The 14,960-nt window shown below is 38.3% G+C and overlaps 1 protein-coding gene across 2 annotated transcripts in view; it reads right to left on the bottom strand.

Annotated features, from left to right (window-relative positions):
- Window positions 1-14,960, bottom strand: part of smap1 (small ArfGAP 1) — a 74,229-nt gene that overhangs the window by 35,335 nt on the left and 23,934 nt on the right. Inside the window, exons 3-6 of one of the 2 annotated variants that reach the window (XM_079473045.1) lie at window positions 14,019-14,104; window positions 9,695-9,770; window positions 1,635-1,703; window positions 165-242 (exon numbers count right to left, since the gene is read on the bottom strand). In XM_079473045.1, the coding sequence (XP_079329171.1) occupies window positions 165-242; window positions 1,635-1,703; window positions 9,695-9,770; window positions 14,019-14,104 (309 nt within the window). The remainder of the gene's footprint in view (window positions 1-164; window positions 243-1,634; window positions 1,704-9,694; window positions 9,771-14,018; window positions 14,105-14,960) is intronic. The other variant, XM_079473046.1, reaches the window with a different exon arrangement.

Here is a 14,960-nt window from a genome sequence, read left to right as displayed (position 1 = left end):
GTGAAGCACGGAAGTTCTGAACTTCCGTTGACGCAACTCTCTCTCTCAATGGCTCTGGATCAGGTATCCAGCTTTGCAAACAGCACCTGCTCATTTACAATGATGTATAAATACATCTCTTAATAAAAGGGCTAATGGCTTTTGTGGGTAATGAAGTCGATTACCTTCTCAAATGCAGCTGGCTTGTTCCCTTTATCTGTATCCTTTTCTCTCTTTTTCTCCTCCTTTTTCTTCTCTCTCTCCTGTGTCAGAACAAGAAAACAGAAAATGTGTGTCAGGATAAACCACACTCAGAGTGACAAGCACACACGCAAGTACATCATGCATTCAGACAAACTCGAATTCTTTAAAAAGACATCGATAAAAAACCCAAAGATTTTATCTCACGACTTGCCCCTTGGGATGGCCATTTGTCTACTCATGTGCAAAATGTCGGATGTCTTTGGATATTGCATGTTGCCTTTTTTAAAGGGCTTGTGCCTTGAGCATCACATTTTCCGGACAATGTGTCAAGATAAAAATAGCATTTCTCAATAAAGCCTTTAATGGCACATCTTAAGACCCCTGCGTTCTGTTTCTTTCAGGCACGCTTGATCCATATACCGGTTTAAAAGGAATTCCAGTATGTGACCCGAGTGAATGGCTGCTAATCCACTACCCCTGACTCAAAGCAACTATGCACAGTATTCACAAAAACGACAATAATAACTGAAGCGAGAAAGTGACACATTCAACATTAAATGTAGAGTATGGGGTTGTCTGACAGATTACTTGGCCAGTTGGTCTTATGAAAGACTATTATTAAAATGTGTTCTTGTGTTTAATGACAGCTCGATGGAGCACAACAGAATGCAGAAGTCTCTACACACACAGACTATTTTTAACAGCTCGAGAGAAAACAGCTAATGCATCTTTAAACACCCTTGCGAGATGCATCGTGTTAAAAGCCCTTGCAACCGTATACACGATGCATTATAGGTCACATCAACACAGTAATGCCAAAGAATGTTCGGCCTTGAAATCATGTCACCTCTCAGCACAAATTCAATTCCAGCAAAAATGCAAGAGGCCTGTTCAGGTGTGGGAGTGAAAGCTCAGAGCAGGTTTTCTGCAGTGACGGCGGTGTCTGGTCAGTGCTATGATTACGAGCAGACGGAACAAATAGAGAACAGGCCTGGAGCTTGGCCGTTTGGAGCTCTTTATGGGCACATCGATTATTCTATTTCCCCTCTGCATGCTGACAGAGCTGGGCTATTGATTCCTTTCCACAGCAGAGCACAGAAGCAACACACTCCACATACTTGAATACAACCAAAGCACATTTCAACAACAAGTGTGTGATTTCTACATGCTCCCTTTTTTGTAAGTTCTGCATTAAGAGCGCCAACAGACAGAACTGTAAAAAAAGGGTGGAAGACTATTAGTCGCCTAAATGAATAATGCCCCGCTAAACATGCAAGGATACACACTTTAAACATTTAACAAAACAGTACACTATCCAAACACCTTTGACATATATACATTTTTTTTATGCACTATGGTTTGGGATGCAGTTATGTTAAACTTGCGTACTATTCAGGATCATGTTATTTAGCACAGATAAGCACAACACACAGAAGCAAACGCCACAGTACCTCCAGCTTGCTTTTCTCTGCCGTTTGCGAAGGAGACGATACTGAAGGAAAAGCAGCATCAGAGGACTTCTGCAGTGGTGAAGGAAAGAGGACAATGAAAGAGAAGTCGAGTAATAGAAAGCAATTGAAAGAGAATGAGAGCGAGAGATAAAGAGGGATGAAGAGAAAAAGAACAAGCAGACGGAGAGAAACCAGGATTAATAGGCTTGATCAACCCCACAAATGGTTTAACTATTCAGCCTATGGGAAATAAGAAGCACAGTTTATCCAGATACATTCACCCACACATCTGAACATTGCAAAAATTGCTTGCCGTTTCTTTATTAGCATTTTGTCTTGATTTTAAGTAAACAAAAATAGTGAAACCATATTAATCCACAAAAAGCCCAATAATATAAGATGTTAATAAAGTACAGCAGAACTTTAACACATTAGCAAAAGGCTTTTTTCTTGTTTCAACAGAACCCTCACTACATTTTGTTACATTAATGCTTAAAACAGGAACTAGAAAATATCTAATTGGCTAACATTAATAATTCGAGATAATTTATTAAATTGATCTTGCTGAAGGGGTATTAATATTTGAAAGGGTGTGAAACACTCTTAATAGAAAACAAGATGCAAATACTGATTAAAAATAGGATTTCCTGCAGTAAATACTTACAAAACTTATAAAATAGAATAAACAACAATAGTAACAAATATTGGGGTTATTTACACAACACTCTTTGTGGCAGAAAAAGGTTCTTCAGATTACAAAAAGAGAGGTTCTTTAAAAAACATTTGACTTCATGGTTCTTCTATGGCATCGCTGTCATGACCCTTTTAAGCACATTTATCACCTTTAAGAGTGAATTTGCTCACAAATTCTTCCAATCGGACCTATTTTCTGTAGGTATTAATGGCTCAGACACTCCCACATGTCGAAGACGCCATAAAATAAAAAATGACTCCATCTGCAGAATCCGCACTTCAGAGTACATCAAACTGCATAGCCAAGACTGCCTCAAATCAATACAATTACCTCACAAGTGTAGCCACGGCAAATAACTGCATCAATCAGATGCAGAGTGAGGTTTCAGAAAATTGCTCGTATACGTTTACATTGGTGAAGATAAAACAACCAGCCAAGGTCAATGGAAATCTTTTTCAGTGTCATTAAGAATTGCATCATCTAGTGTAGAAGGGCATTGTTTGAGGAATGACAATCCAGACTTCAAGCACCTCAATTACTGATTGCATTAAAAGATTCAGAGGTGATTCAGGGAGGCAGAATATTTTCTTGGAGATGAGGCTAAAAATCAGTCATGATCAGTCAGACCGATAGCTGGCATTGTGTGGAATACCAAAAGGAAAAAAGCTGTATAAATGTGTTTGAACGTCATGTTAATATATACACAAGAACGCATTAACACTCAAATATTTAAGTCAGGTCTTTATAAACAAATGAAACCTATAGTGTTTTGTCATATTAGAACATCTGTTTTACGATCTCATGTGGATGGGATGGTACCGATCAATCGGGTCCCCTTGACCCCCACACTTTTTCTTTCTCACTGTTCTCCTTTCATTAGCTTGGGGTAGTTTTTTAAGGCTATCTACCATTGGCTCTGGGTCAGATAGATGGCTCTGCCCCGACACAGAATCCCACAAAGGCTCTTTCTCTCAGCGCAGGACAGATAGGGAGGGAGGGCATGTCTGGGTCAGGGCCAAGGTTCTTATTCAACCTCTGTATCATCACCTAAGTGACAGCAAAGTCCCAAATGAAGAGACAAACACAGAGAGACAAAAGACCCCTTTCCACCCACACAATCTGAAACCATTCTTTGGTTTCTATTGAAACCAGTGGAAGAATTGGCTCCTAAAATCTGCTGGTCTTGAACCAAGAACACACTGCATGTGTACATACAACTACTCAATTGTTTTCTACAGGTCTAAAATTTAGGGATTGCATTTACAAATATACTGTGCAAATTGAATGCTACAAATTGTATTCATCATTTATAAATAATATGACGACATTGATTCAAATGACATGTGACCCATTCTGTGAAAATCCAGCTAGTCATTTTTGACCATCTACTGTTTTCTACATAAACTCCTTCTACATAATGTGATGAGTAAAATATATATTGAATATATCTTGATATCTTTAATATTGACTAAGGCAATGTCAAAGACTAAAATGATTAAATTACTGGTTGTAATCCAACTTTGATGCTCATTATCTCATAATTAGATTTTAGCTTGGTTTTCATAGACTGGATCACAAATGTGTTCTATGTCGGTTTGTGGACAAACCAAAAAAAAACAGCGTTAAGTTATGTCAAACTCATAGTCATTGAACAGATACAACTAAATCATTTGTTTTTAACATGCTTTAAAAAATTATAACTTATTAAAATGATTGAATATAAATATAAGGAAAAGATAGAGAAGATCTAGAAATGATAGAATATAGAAGAGTAACAAAGATGTAGACAATCTTGAGTAAAACAGAAAAATAAATATTATAATATTATAAAAAGGTGATGCAAAATTCGGTCATCATTAACTCCATTTCCATATATATGGAATAACTTTATTATAAAAGTAATATTATCACAAATGTTTTTGGAAAGGCAATAGAGACCTGGTGATTGTGGTGAGGCAAGTGTTCATAGTGAGAGAATGGGACAGAAAGACAGATGACTTTTTTGGCATCCCATATGGAAGTATTGCTGTCAGCAACATGAATCCAGAGAGCCCAAGCAGAACAAGTAGGTCCATTATAGTGGAACGGAACGCAGAAGTGTCCAAGCTGGTTCATTACCTGCTGATGGATCCCCCTCATAATCTGCTTTTATTGGGTTAGCATCAGCACTATGCTCCACAGCAGCACAGGCCCATATTCATTAGAGAGCCATTAAATAATTCCACGCAATACACCTTCTCTTTCTTCAATCCCTTTAATGCCAGCACGCCCGTCTGGGGAAATAAGTCCAGGACAGACGGCAGGAGGAGATGAAGAGCAGCGGTCAATAAGCAGAGACAGCAATCAGCCTGGAGTGTGAGAAGAGACCCCATCTCCATCTTAATGCAGCTGAAGGCGTGAAGCTTCTAGACTCCCATCCTCTCACACAAGTAACAGCATCAGCTCGAGGTCTAAAGGTCCCCAGGCTTTCTAGCTGAGGAGTAATAGAAGGAGCGAGCAGATAAACGCCCCATAATGCAGTGCAAATGGCCGAGCAAGCCAGGTCACTTGGGGCAGAATGAGAGTGCGGTGAGAAAAGAGAATCTCAGAGGTATGGGAATGGCCCATTGCTGGCTGTAAACAACTGAAGCTATAATTAGTTACACTCCGATATCTTATTCTCACATTCGCACTCTGCACAGTGCCATAGAAAACCCGACACAGTCTCCAAAAATCAAGTTATATTTTCGCAGCGGAGCAGAGCCTATGATTTTCATACTCCTGCCGCCTTCATATTCCGTTATTCAGACAAAAACGGTCTGTTGAGATTCATCATTTTGCACAATTTCCGTGCTTTGTTTATTATTTTGATCAAAGTGTTTTCAAAGCCCACAATAAAAAAAATTGAAAGGGAAAAGGATTATTTTCAAACATCAAAACAAGGAAGTGCAGGCTGGCGCTTAATATCCTGGGACGTTTATTTTCGACGAGGTTCCGCTTCACTGTTGGTTTCACAGGCACACGATCATTTAAATGGTGCGAATCAGCAGGGAGGGAGCGTGACTTCGACGCACCGACTCGCGATAAGCCTTTCAATAAGACACATTTATTCCCCATCTACTGGCAGAGCAGAACACACAGAACTTTCATTACTGCCATGCTGGAGACAAGGAGAAGGTAGGAGAGGGATGATCTGTTAAACTCTCTTGAGCTTGTTTTAGTAATTGAAGCAAGAAGTGGCTGCAATATTGCAGCTCTCCTTTTATTCAACTGGAAACAGACAGCTATTGATTTTTTTATGTACAAGTCTGGTTGACAGAGGCAGCCAATCAGATTCCTCCATTTCTGAAAAACGACCCGGATTAAATTAATCCCAGGTGTTCCACAGCTGAGAAACACTGAAAGCACAGTAGTGAAAAAAACAGGCATAACTAATACAAATGGTAGTTTGAAAATCATTTGTTGGATCAGTGGGAAACCCATGTTGGCGTATGTTGGATCAGTATAAATTAGCCTTTACATTCAAAGATTCAGAACAGAATTTGTCTCATTAGGTCCATGATAACTATGTTTTTCATATAAAAAGCATGTGCAGTGCAGCATGACAGGCTGCCAAATTTCTCCTTTGGAGAAGAATGTCCTCCAGGTTTGGAACAAGTGTTTGTTTATGACTTTTCAATTGTGGGTGAACTATTTCTTTGGCAAATAATAGAGAAATTGGAGGTTGCCGCCTTCTTCAAATTTCGTGCCAGCTCCGATTCTTCATATAAAACGCTGCGTACACTTAATGGACTGTGATTTGTAACTGAAGTTGCGGCATTACACCACTATGGCGGCGCAGTTTCATAATCAGCACGGTCAGGCGCAGTTAAGAGTACATGATCTAAGGAGCTGTATTTCGCAGCTGTTCGGGGGCATGTAGTTTATTTTGCATTGTACGTTCAGTTTGTCGAAAGGGTTTGCACCCAAAAAAAATTATTCTGTCATCATTTACTCCACTTCGAGTAAAGACATATAAATGTCTTTGTTCTGAAGAACACAAAGTTAGATATTTTTAAGAATGCTTATAACCAGACAGATTTTGCCCCATCGCTTTAAATTAACATGGCGATCATCAGTGTAATGTTTTAAGCTGTGCAGATCATTACATCTGCATTGCACTATACACAGCACTATACACAGCCGAGTTCACCAGTATCACACACTGTGATCAGTTGTTTGAACAGTTGAAACTAGGGAATCTATAAGAAATAAGTGAAAATGTAAAGCTCAATGAACCACAAAAGTGCTTAACAAACAAAAATGACTGATCTGGCTTAAAGTGACTCCATAGACCCAACCAAATATCCTGTCGGTTCACAATAGAGAATGTAAAGCTGATGTCAGGCCCTATGTTGCGGAGGCGCCGCCATCTTGGGAGGATAATACTCCACTGCTATTATTGTTTGGATATTTACAGTTACTTGTTTTGTTAGATATATGAAGAAATCAAAAGTGAAAGAACCATAGGCTTTTCCTGAACGACTCTGCGTAATGCTATTGCAGTTTTTAACACAGCAAGACTGACCTACCATTGTTATATTTCCTAATCAAACAAGAAAAACAAAACACTGCATTGAATGCACAAGCAGCGATCCTCCCAAGATGGCGCATTATTCAACGCGGCGTGACATCGATTAACAAGCTCTAAACGAAAACGAGACTGGCTAAATCCATCTCACAGCAAATTCTAGTTTTCATTTCAAAGTCTGCTTTATTGTCAATTCTGCCAATTGTACAGTACATACATGGTGCATACAAATAACAATATATTAAGTTAGACACACACACGCATGCACGTGTGTGTAAAATACAACTTAAGGGATATTTAAAAAAAAAAGTGTTATAACTATGTCTTTAGAGGTGTATAAAGACCTGACTTACTGAAGCGTTATAGGTCGTGAACAACAATCTATCTGTGAAACTAATTTAAAGATCGAAGTAGTTCTGGTATAAATAGCATGGAAAGGCTCATTTAGAATGCTAGGTACATTTGTTTTCTGTTAATGATGAGAGCATTTTTATTGTTACATTAGTAGTAGTCAGTAGTTTTTTTATTTACAAACGTTTATTACAAGACGTCTATTAAGAGGGCATTCCCCTAGCCACAGAGCCTACAAAATATACATGCATACACACTATGGATATCAAAATATAAAATAAATGGCCTGATAAAAGAGCATATATAATATATATATCTATCCAAGTGGGCTAAATTTGATTTGTCCTGACCTCCGTTTGCATGAAAATATAAAGACTGGAACTCTTGGACCTTAAATTGAATTCCCCTGGCCTAGCACATTATATTATTTTGCACATCAGACATCAGCTTTTTTTCGCTAACCATCTTACAGACTGACTAACCCTTTACTTTTCACAAAAACAGGTACTGCCTGCATTCATGTTTGGTTTGTGACTTCCGTTAGCGATGACAGCTATCTCTGTAAATGCCACTAAAATCTTATTGGTGGTTTGTGCTTACAGGTTTAAGCTGTAATTGGGTGATTCAGACAGGTCAGTCAGAGAAGCAGACCTCTGCTTGGCTAGGCTTAAGCAGAGAAAGAAATGTAATTGTGCAGGGCAGCCTAGCAGAGTTTGATTGAAAACCTTTCACAGTAGAGCCATGTTTCAGTCTCTCCTGATCCATAGCAATCAGAAAAGGCCAAAAGGAGGCGGTTTGTTAACCTCCTCAAGCATTATGATGAGGCGAAAACCTGCACACCAAGGCTGGGCAAACAGTATTCTTTGCTGTGTTTTGAAAAAGTTGTCTTGCACAAGTTCTTTAAACCTAGAATAGAAATGTCAATAGAAGGTAACGATTTAATTGGATGCTGGGTCCTGTCAGTTGAAGCACATTTGTATTTTTCCATTTTCAGAATGTATGGGACAGCTGCAGCCCACCAGGCTGTGTAATGTAAATTTAAAGCCTCACTGGTCGACACAACTGGCCACCAAAATCAACCATTCATAATGACATCTTCCCTACCTATGCTTCATTAGTAAACAGTAAACACAGCTGCAATTTTGCTTTAAAAGAGAGAAGGTTTTACAAAACTACAGAAAACGGTAGGGCTGAATATCTACATCTACCTTCACAATATGATACACATCACAATAGTTCGGTTCGATAAACCGTGATGTAACACAATACAGTAATTGCAGCAGCATTGCAAGACTCTACATGTTTACGAGTCAATCTGCATGATCAGTTTCAATCTCTCCTGCACAGTTTGCTTCAATTTTGTCCGGTAAAGCGCCTCATAAAAGCAACAAGGTGTTTGATGCGTATTTATATAACCTGCTTTCTCAATCATTAAACTGAAGGAAGTGATATAAATTCACACATACAATAAATACATAAATATTGACACAACAATCTAAAGTATTGATGCTATAACAAGAAAAATAATTTCGATGAATTGATATAACACTGTATTAGGTAGAGCTACACGGTTCTGGTTAAATTGAGAATCACAGGTTCTTTTGTTTCAAAAAGAGATTGCGTTTACGATTCTAAATGACGACTAAAGTAAAACATCACTTACTAGAGGTTCTGACAAAAAATCGTTTAAAGTTTATTTAGGTAATGTAATATGTAGGCCGTTTTAACTAATACCATAGGTAAACTAAAGTAGTTTAATTTTCTTTAAGTTTTACATGAAATGCAAAAGTTAAACTTAATGCATTTAAAGTGCAAATATGAAATATTTCTACAGTAAAACAAATTATTACAATTCATCAAGGTCTTTAGAAAGATTTATCCATTTGCCTGACCTCTACAGATTGCTTGAAGAGGTGATGTAGGCGGGACGAGAGCCGTGATTCGAGGCCGGTCTCGTACACGGAGGAGATCGGGAGCATAAGAGGACAAGCGACCTGACCGTCAGTGAAAGAGGACCAGGCCTGGACTTTGTGTGTTTATTTACGTTTGATTTGATTAATTAAAAGTTATTTTATGTTCGCCGGTTCCAGTCTCCTTCCTTCCCTTTTATGGCTCTTGTTACACTCACCTATAAACAGTTTAAAATAAACTGAAAACATGAAATGAAGGGCTACTTGATAAAGCTCTTATAGCACTGATTCTTTTGTTACTAGGCAGTATATACTTTATTATGTTTTTTTTAATTTGGTGAATCTGAGGTGTAATAGACAAAGGAGAATCTTTGGCTTTTATTGATGAATTTGTGTGGGTGTTTGAATAGCAATCTTTTAACAATGAATCGTGCAGCTCTAGTATTAGATCATATAAACAGTCAATCAAATTTACTTCGGCATCACACACACACACAGACAGACGTGAAAAATAGAGCTTGATAGTAAAAATGGACGAGTGCAAGATGATACTCACAATGGCTCCATTGACAGCATTTTTATCATAGTACTTCTTCCTCTCATATTTGTCCCTGATGAAGAACTCCACAGCTCTGAAACACTGCTCAGGAAAACTGAAAACATAGATGCTTTCAAACAAGACAGACACTCATATAAATAACTGTAAACATCACATCATACAGTTCTTTTTCGCATTTTAGGGAGGAATTTATTAAAGAATAACATCTGCCTTGTTTTGCACCTGATTCGACAAAGCATTATGCAAATGAGGTACAGTGCTAAAACGTCCTAATATCTTTCATCTAAAATAATTTACACAAACACACAAAGCAACTAGTTGACTAAACTTCAAAATCCCACTGTCTTAAAAAGTTGATCCAAGGCCTAGAGGCCGTATTGTTTTTAAATGATAAATCTCACTTTGGCTAGAACACTGTAATTGGCATTTTGCTCTGCGAGAGTGTAACCCCAGTAGCACTGAGGTCGGTCATCTCACAGAGAGCCTGTTTTCTCTCCTCATTACTAACTACACTAGACCACCATCACCCCACCTCACTCGACCCGGTACAGGGACATAAGAACTCAGCATTGAGTGTATATTCTGAAGAGAGAAAATACAGCAGCATCAAACCAAGATGATACGATTTCCCGAAATTTCACGAACCATGTTTTTGTTCCTCACAGCAGACGTGCGCACAAACTAGGGCTGTAATTGTTCAAATTACTCACAGTTCTAGGGTCACGGTTTTGGTTCAGTATATGCTATATTCATGGAATAGGGAATAAAAATAGAACAAATAATCAAGCTACAAGTAACAGCACCAATAAAACAACAGAGCAAAGCAAAAAATTAAATGAGATACTGTATATATACCTTACAAGGTATAGAAATGAATGTATTAAAGCATACAAATATAGAGTAGCATTGCATATGTACAAATTAAATAAAGATAAATCATAATTAAAGTTACAGAAGCTATTCAGTCACATGCAGTTCTCTTTAAGAGGTTTCAACAGATCCAGTACACTGATACTGCCCACATGCGTTTATTTAAAAAACACATTTTTATTTTAAAATAATGTCTGTTTCGTCTGTTCACTTAAGACATAACCTACTATATAGGGATAACCTACACAATGCTATTATACATCTCTTAGGAAATATGGATCAGGATGAAGAAGTAGAAGGGAGGAAAAGATAGAAACCAAGAGGGAGAGTCGAACCCCTTGAGCGTCCCCGTTCAGTACGATAGATGTGAGAGAAGAAAGGGATTATGGGAAAGGGAGAACTGTGGTGGTACAATCTTAATAAAGTAAATGGAACACACAAATCATTATAACTAGATAAAGGAAAATAAATTAAAAGTGCAAACCTGCACTCCAAATGATTACAAAAGAAAGAAAGGAAAGGTTTGAAAAGGTACCAACAATAAAGCGCTTTCTGGGTAGCTTATTACTATTAAAAATGGCAATACTGAGAAACTGACTAAATTAATTGTCATGAAATCTAATTTAAATCAGGAGGTAGTTAATGTAAATGCTATGAACCGCAAAAATTGTCTTAATTTAGATGGAAGAGAAGTGTAAAAACGTAATCTGAAGGAAGGAAGGAAGGAAGGAAGGAAGGAAGGAAGGAAGGAAGGAAGGAAGGAAGGAAGGAAGGAAGGAAGGAAGGAAGGAAGGAAGGAAGGAAGGAAGGAAGGAAGGAAGGAAGGAAGGAAGGAAGGAAGGAAGGAAGGAAGGAAGGAAGGAAGGAAGGAAGGAAGGAAGGAAGGAAGGAAGGAAGGAAGGAAGGAAGGAAGGAAGGAAGGAAGGAAGGAAGGAAGGAAGGAAGGAAGGAAGGAAGGAAGGAAGGAAGGAAGGAAGGAAGGAAGGAAGGAAGGAAGGAAGGAAGGAAGGAAGGAAGGAAGGAAGGAAGGAAGGAAGGAAGGAAAGAAAGAAAGAAAGAAAGAAAGAAAGAAAGAAAGAAAGAAAGAAAGAAAGAAAGAAAGAAAGAAAGAAAGAAAGAAAGAAAGAAAGAAAGAAAGAAAGAAAGAAAGAAAGAAAGAAAGAAAGAAAGAAAGAAAGAAAGAAAGAAAGAAAGAAAGGAGAAGCTAGAGCACAAAGATCGGCATTTTCATCTAAAGAAACCACCTGTGATAAAGCAAATTCCATTAAAGCCGTTTTGTGGAGGAAGCTCTCCTCCAATGTCCAGACTAATCCATTTTGACGGTTAAGAATATTTTAACTCATCGGTCAGCATACAAATGAAGCTTTTTCCATAGCCACACCAAAAGCAGGAGCTGATAACAGATCACGGATGCCAGTGAAATTCAATTAGGGATTCTGAAGGCGCCAAGGAGGAGAATGTGGAATTATCCCGAACGCCACACACACCCAATTAGACTGATGATGTGAAATAAGTCGGAGGAGGATACCCGAGGCAAGAGGGACGAGGCAGAGGGTGGACAGAGATGAGGAGAGCTGGTGCAGCTCAGGGTTTCTGGCAGATGTAGTAGGGCTGCTCGATTATGACAAAATTCATAATATTGATTATTTTGGCCAATTTTGAGATCGCCATTATTTAACACAATTACTCGATAACCGTTAGCACTGCTGAACCAATGTAAAGGAAAGGGTTCGGTGTGGAGTTACACTACAAGAAAAGAGAGGATCCTTGCCAAATGGCATGCAGCACAATAATCGTTTACCTCGATTAATTAGTTTTTGTAATTGATTAAGGCCAAAATTGATGATTAAGATTCATTTTCGATAAATTGCACAGCCTTAAGAGGTAGTTCCTCGCTCTGCTATGCTCTTTGAGAAGGTGCTGGAAACACCAGCTGTGCATCAGGATCTCAGAGATGTAGGTGTGAAGTTGCACAAGCTTCTGTCTGACAGACCTGCCAAAGTCTCAAATTCACCAGTGTCTCCTGTTAGGTAAGGAGCTCTCTACTGGAGCTTTATGAATTTATGATGAACCTGCAGGGGCTTGTGGGATTGTTACGGAACCAAAACATTTAACTAAACATTTAAAAATCCAATTTAAATTTGTATCTGACTAATAAATCTTTGAACATTGAAATACATTGTAGGTTGGAATCTGCTGTTTAAATAGCGGTTCTGTGTAGTGAATGAACTTGTATGCAAAAATTTGGGCTATATAATACAATAAACTGTGTTGATCCTCAAAACAGACTTCATCGCAACACACAGTCTACACCCGGCCAGGGTTTTTCACTATTGCTGGCTACAGAATCTGGTAGTTTGTTTAAATTTGGCAGTAGAAAGTAAACAGTGGGCAGGCGACAGCACAAACCCTGCTTAGATTCACAAATAAACATTTCTCACTGCAGTACGTCTCCTCTGGAACCAGGAACAGTTTTTTAAATCGCAAAATCGCACCGCATGATGCAGAATACATTTGCGCTTTCCACAGAAAAGAGCCACGCGCTAACCTCAGATGAGTTGCAAGCAAATGCAATCACTTGTTAGATATGTGGGTTCAGGAAATCAGATTCAAAACCGGCATCTGCGCAAATATTATTTTGCATTATTTCTGAATGTTTATATATAAAGTGTTGGTAACATGCTATTTCATGCATTCTGACTGCTTCTCAGGCTTAACATGGTCAACTTGTCAAAAAACGAGTTGAGCATCGTATTAGTAGACATAGTATTTCTGTGCTTGTTTGACTCCGGAGGGGTTCGTACAGGTTTCGGAAATCTTTTTCCGAACACAGATTCCCGTTTCGTAACAAGGGTTCTTAGTCCCTTATTGGACAATTCTCCCAAAAAAGCACGCCCACACGTAATCCAGCGAGTGAAAGAGCACCCCTTACACAGAATGAGCATGCCCATCATACCGCTTGACTCGGCTGACAGTAGTTTATCTGTGTTTGTTTGCTCCCTGAATTTCAGTGTTGAATGTTATATAAATGGTGAAAACTGATAGATGGCGCTAAAAGATGCCGGATATGAAACACACGCGGTAAGTCATAGGTCAGAGTTTTATTGGCAATCGGCGCGTACATGAATAATGTGAACACGAACTATATACTGCTTTACAGTGAATCAACAGTTATACGGGAATAATACCGATTGTGTATTGTGTGCTTGTGTTTTAGCGCCGCCGCCCTGCACGCTTCCAGCAAATCGTCTTTTTCTGGAAAAAATCAGCTGTAGCTGTCTTTTATAAATTTGACTAAACAAAATACTCTTCGAAGATAGTATTGTAGTACTACTCTATAGGCACTCAAGATTAACATGAGATTGGCAGAAACTACCTTATGTTTAAAAAAACTGCTAAAGACCTCCCATAAATGCAAAATATAAAAATGGACACAAATAAACAAGGATACTGGTCAGTTTGTGGTCGTCTGAAATTTTCTGGGAGATGAGCTTCATACAGCTGTCTTGCCCTGGTGTTTCCCATACTCTGCACACTCTAAAAGAAAGCAAAGAAAAACAGAGAGAACAAAACTTCAGGTGGGTTTCAGCAATGATATACAACAGTACAATACAATAGTCATTCAAAACTGATATTATTGTGATCCTTAAGCCTGTTTTTGTTTTCTTTTATAGTGATAGTCCACCCCAAAATAAAAAGTATGCCATCATTTACACAACCTCTTGTCATTTCAAACCTGTATGACTTTCTTTTGCAGAACACAAAAGAAGATATTTTGAAAAAAGTTGGTAAATGCCCCCAATTTACTTGAATTGGATTTGTGTCCATACAATAGAAGTGAATGGGGGCCAGTGCTCTTGTCCTGTAAATGTTGGGTGAACTATCACTTTAACTGAACTGATCTTTAAGCAATTATATTTATAGCTTGTTCGGAGTTTGGATTTGGGTCAGATAGAAATAGTCAAGTTTGCATTGACCTAATTGAGTGTTGCCTGCTCACAGACCTATCCTACGTGGCTGTCAAACTAATTTTCTAGAAAGTAAAAAAAGGTCAAACGGAAATAATAATATAGAAACAGAGTCTTTAAACTCGAGTACGAATTCAAACATGTACAATGCATAAAATAAAAAAGCTCTTACTAATTCCTTTTCATAAAGGAAGATAATTGAGGAAAAATACTATGAATATGAGATCCAGGTAGGTGTCAGTTTTCTTGAGGAGAGATATCCATGAAAGATTTAATTTGTATTCGGTAAATTAACGTTTTGCCCACCAGCCACATTTTGTCAGTGCGTAATACATTACACATTACCAAATGACTAATACCCTTGGAGAGCAATTTAAAATACATAAATCAGCACACATTGTTAGAGAGAGGACTTTTTCATGATG

Source organism: Barbatula barbatula (genome assembly GCF_947034865.1).
Source record: "Barbatula barbatula genome assembly, chromosome: 14".
NCBI lineage: Eukaryota > Metazoa > Chordata > Actinopteri > Cypriniformes > Nemacheilidae > Barbatula > Barbatula barbatula.
The sequence above is the reverse complement of the archived record's forward strand: the minus strand, read 5'-3'. Positions and strand labels throughout refer to the sequence as shown.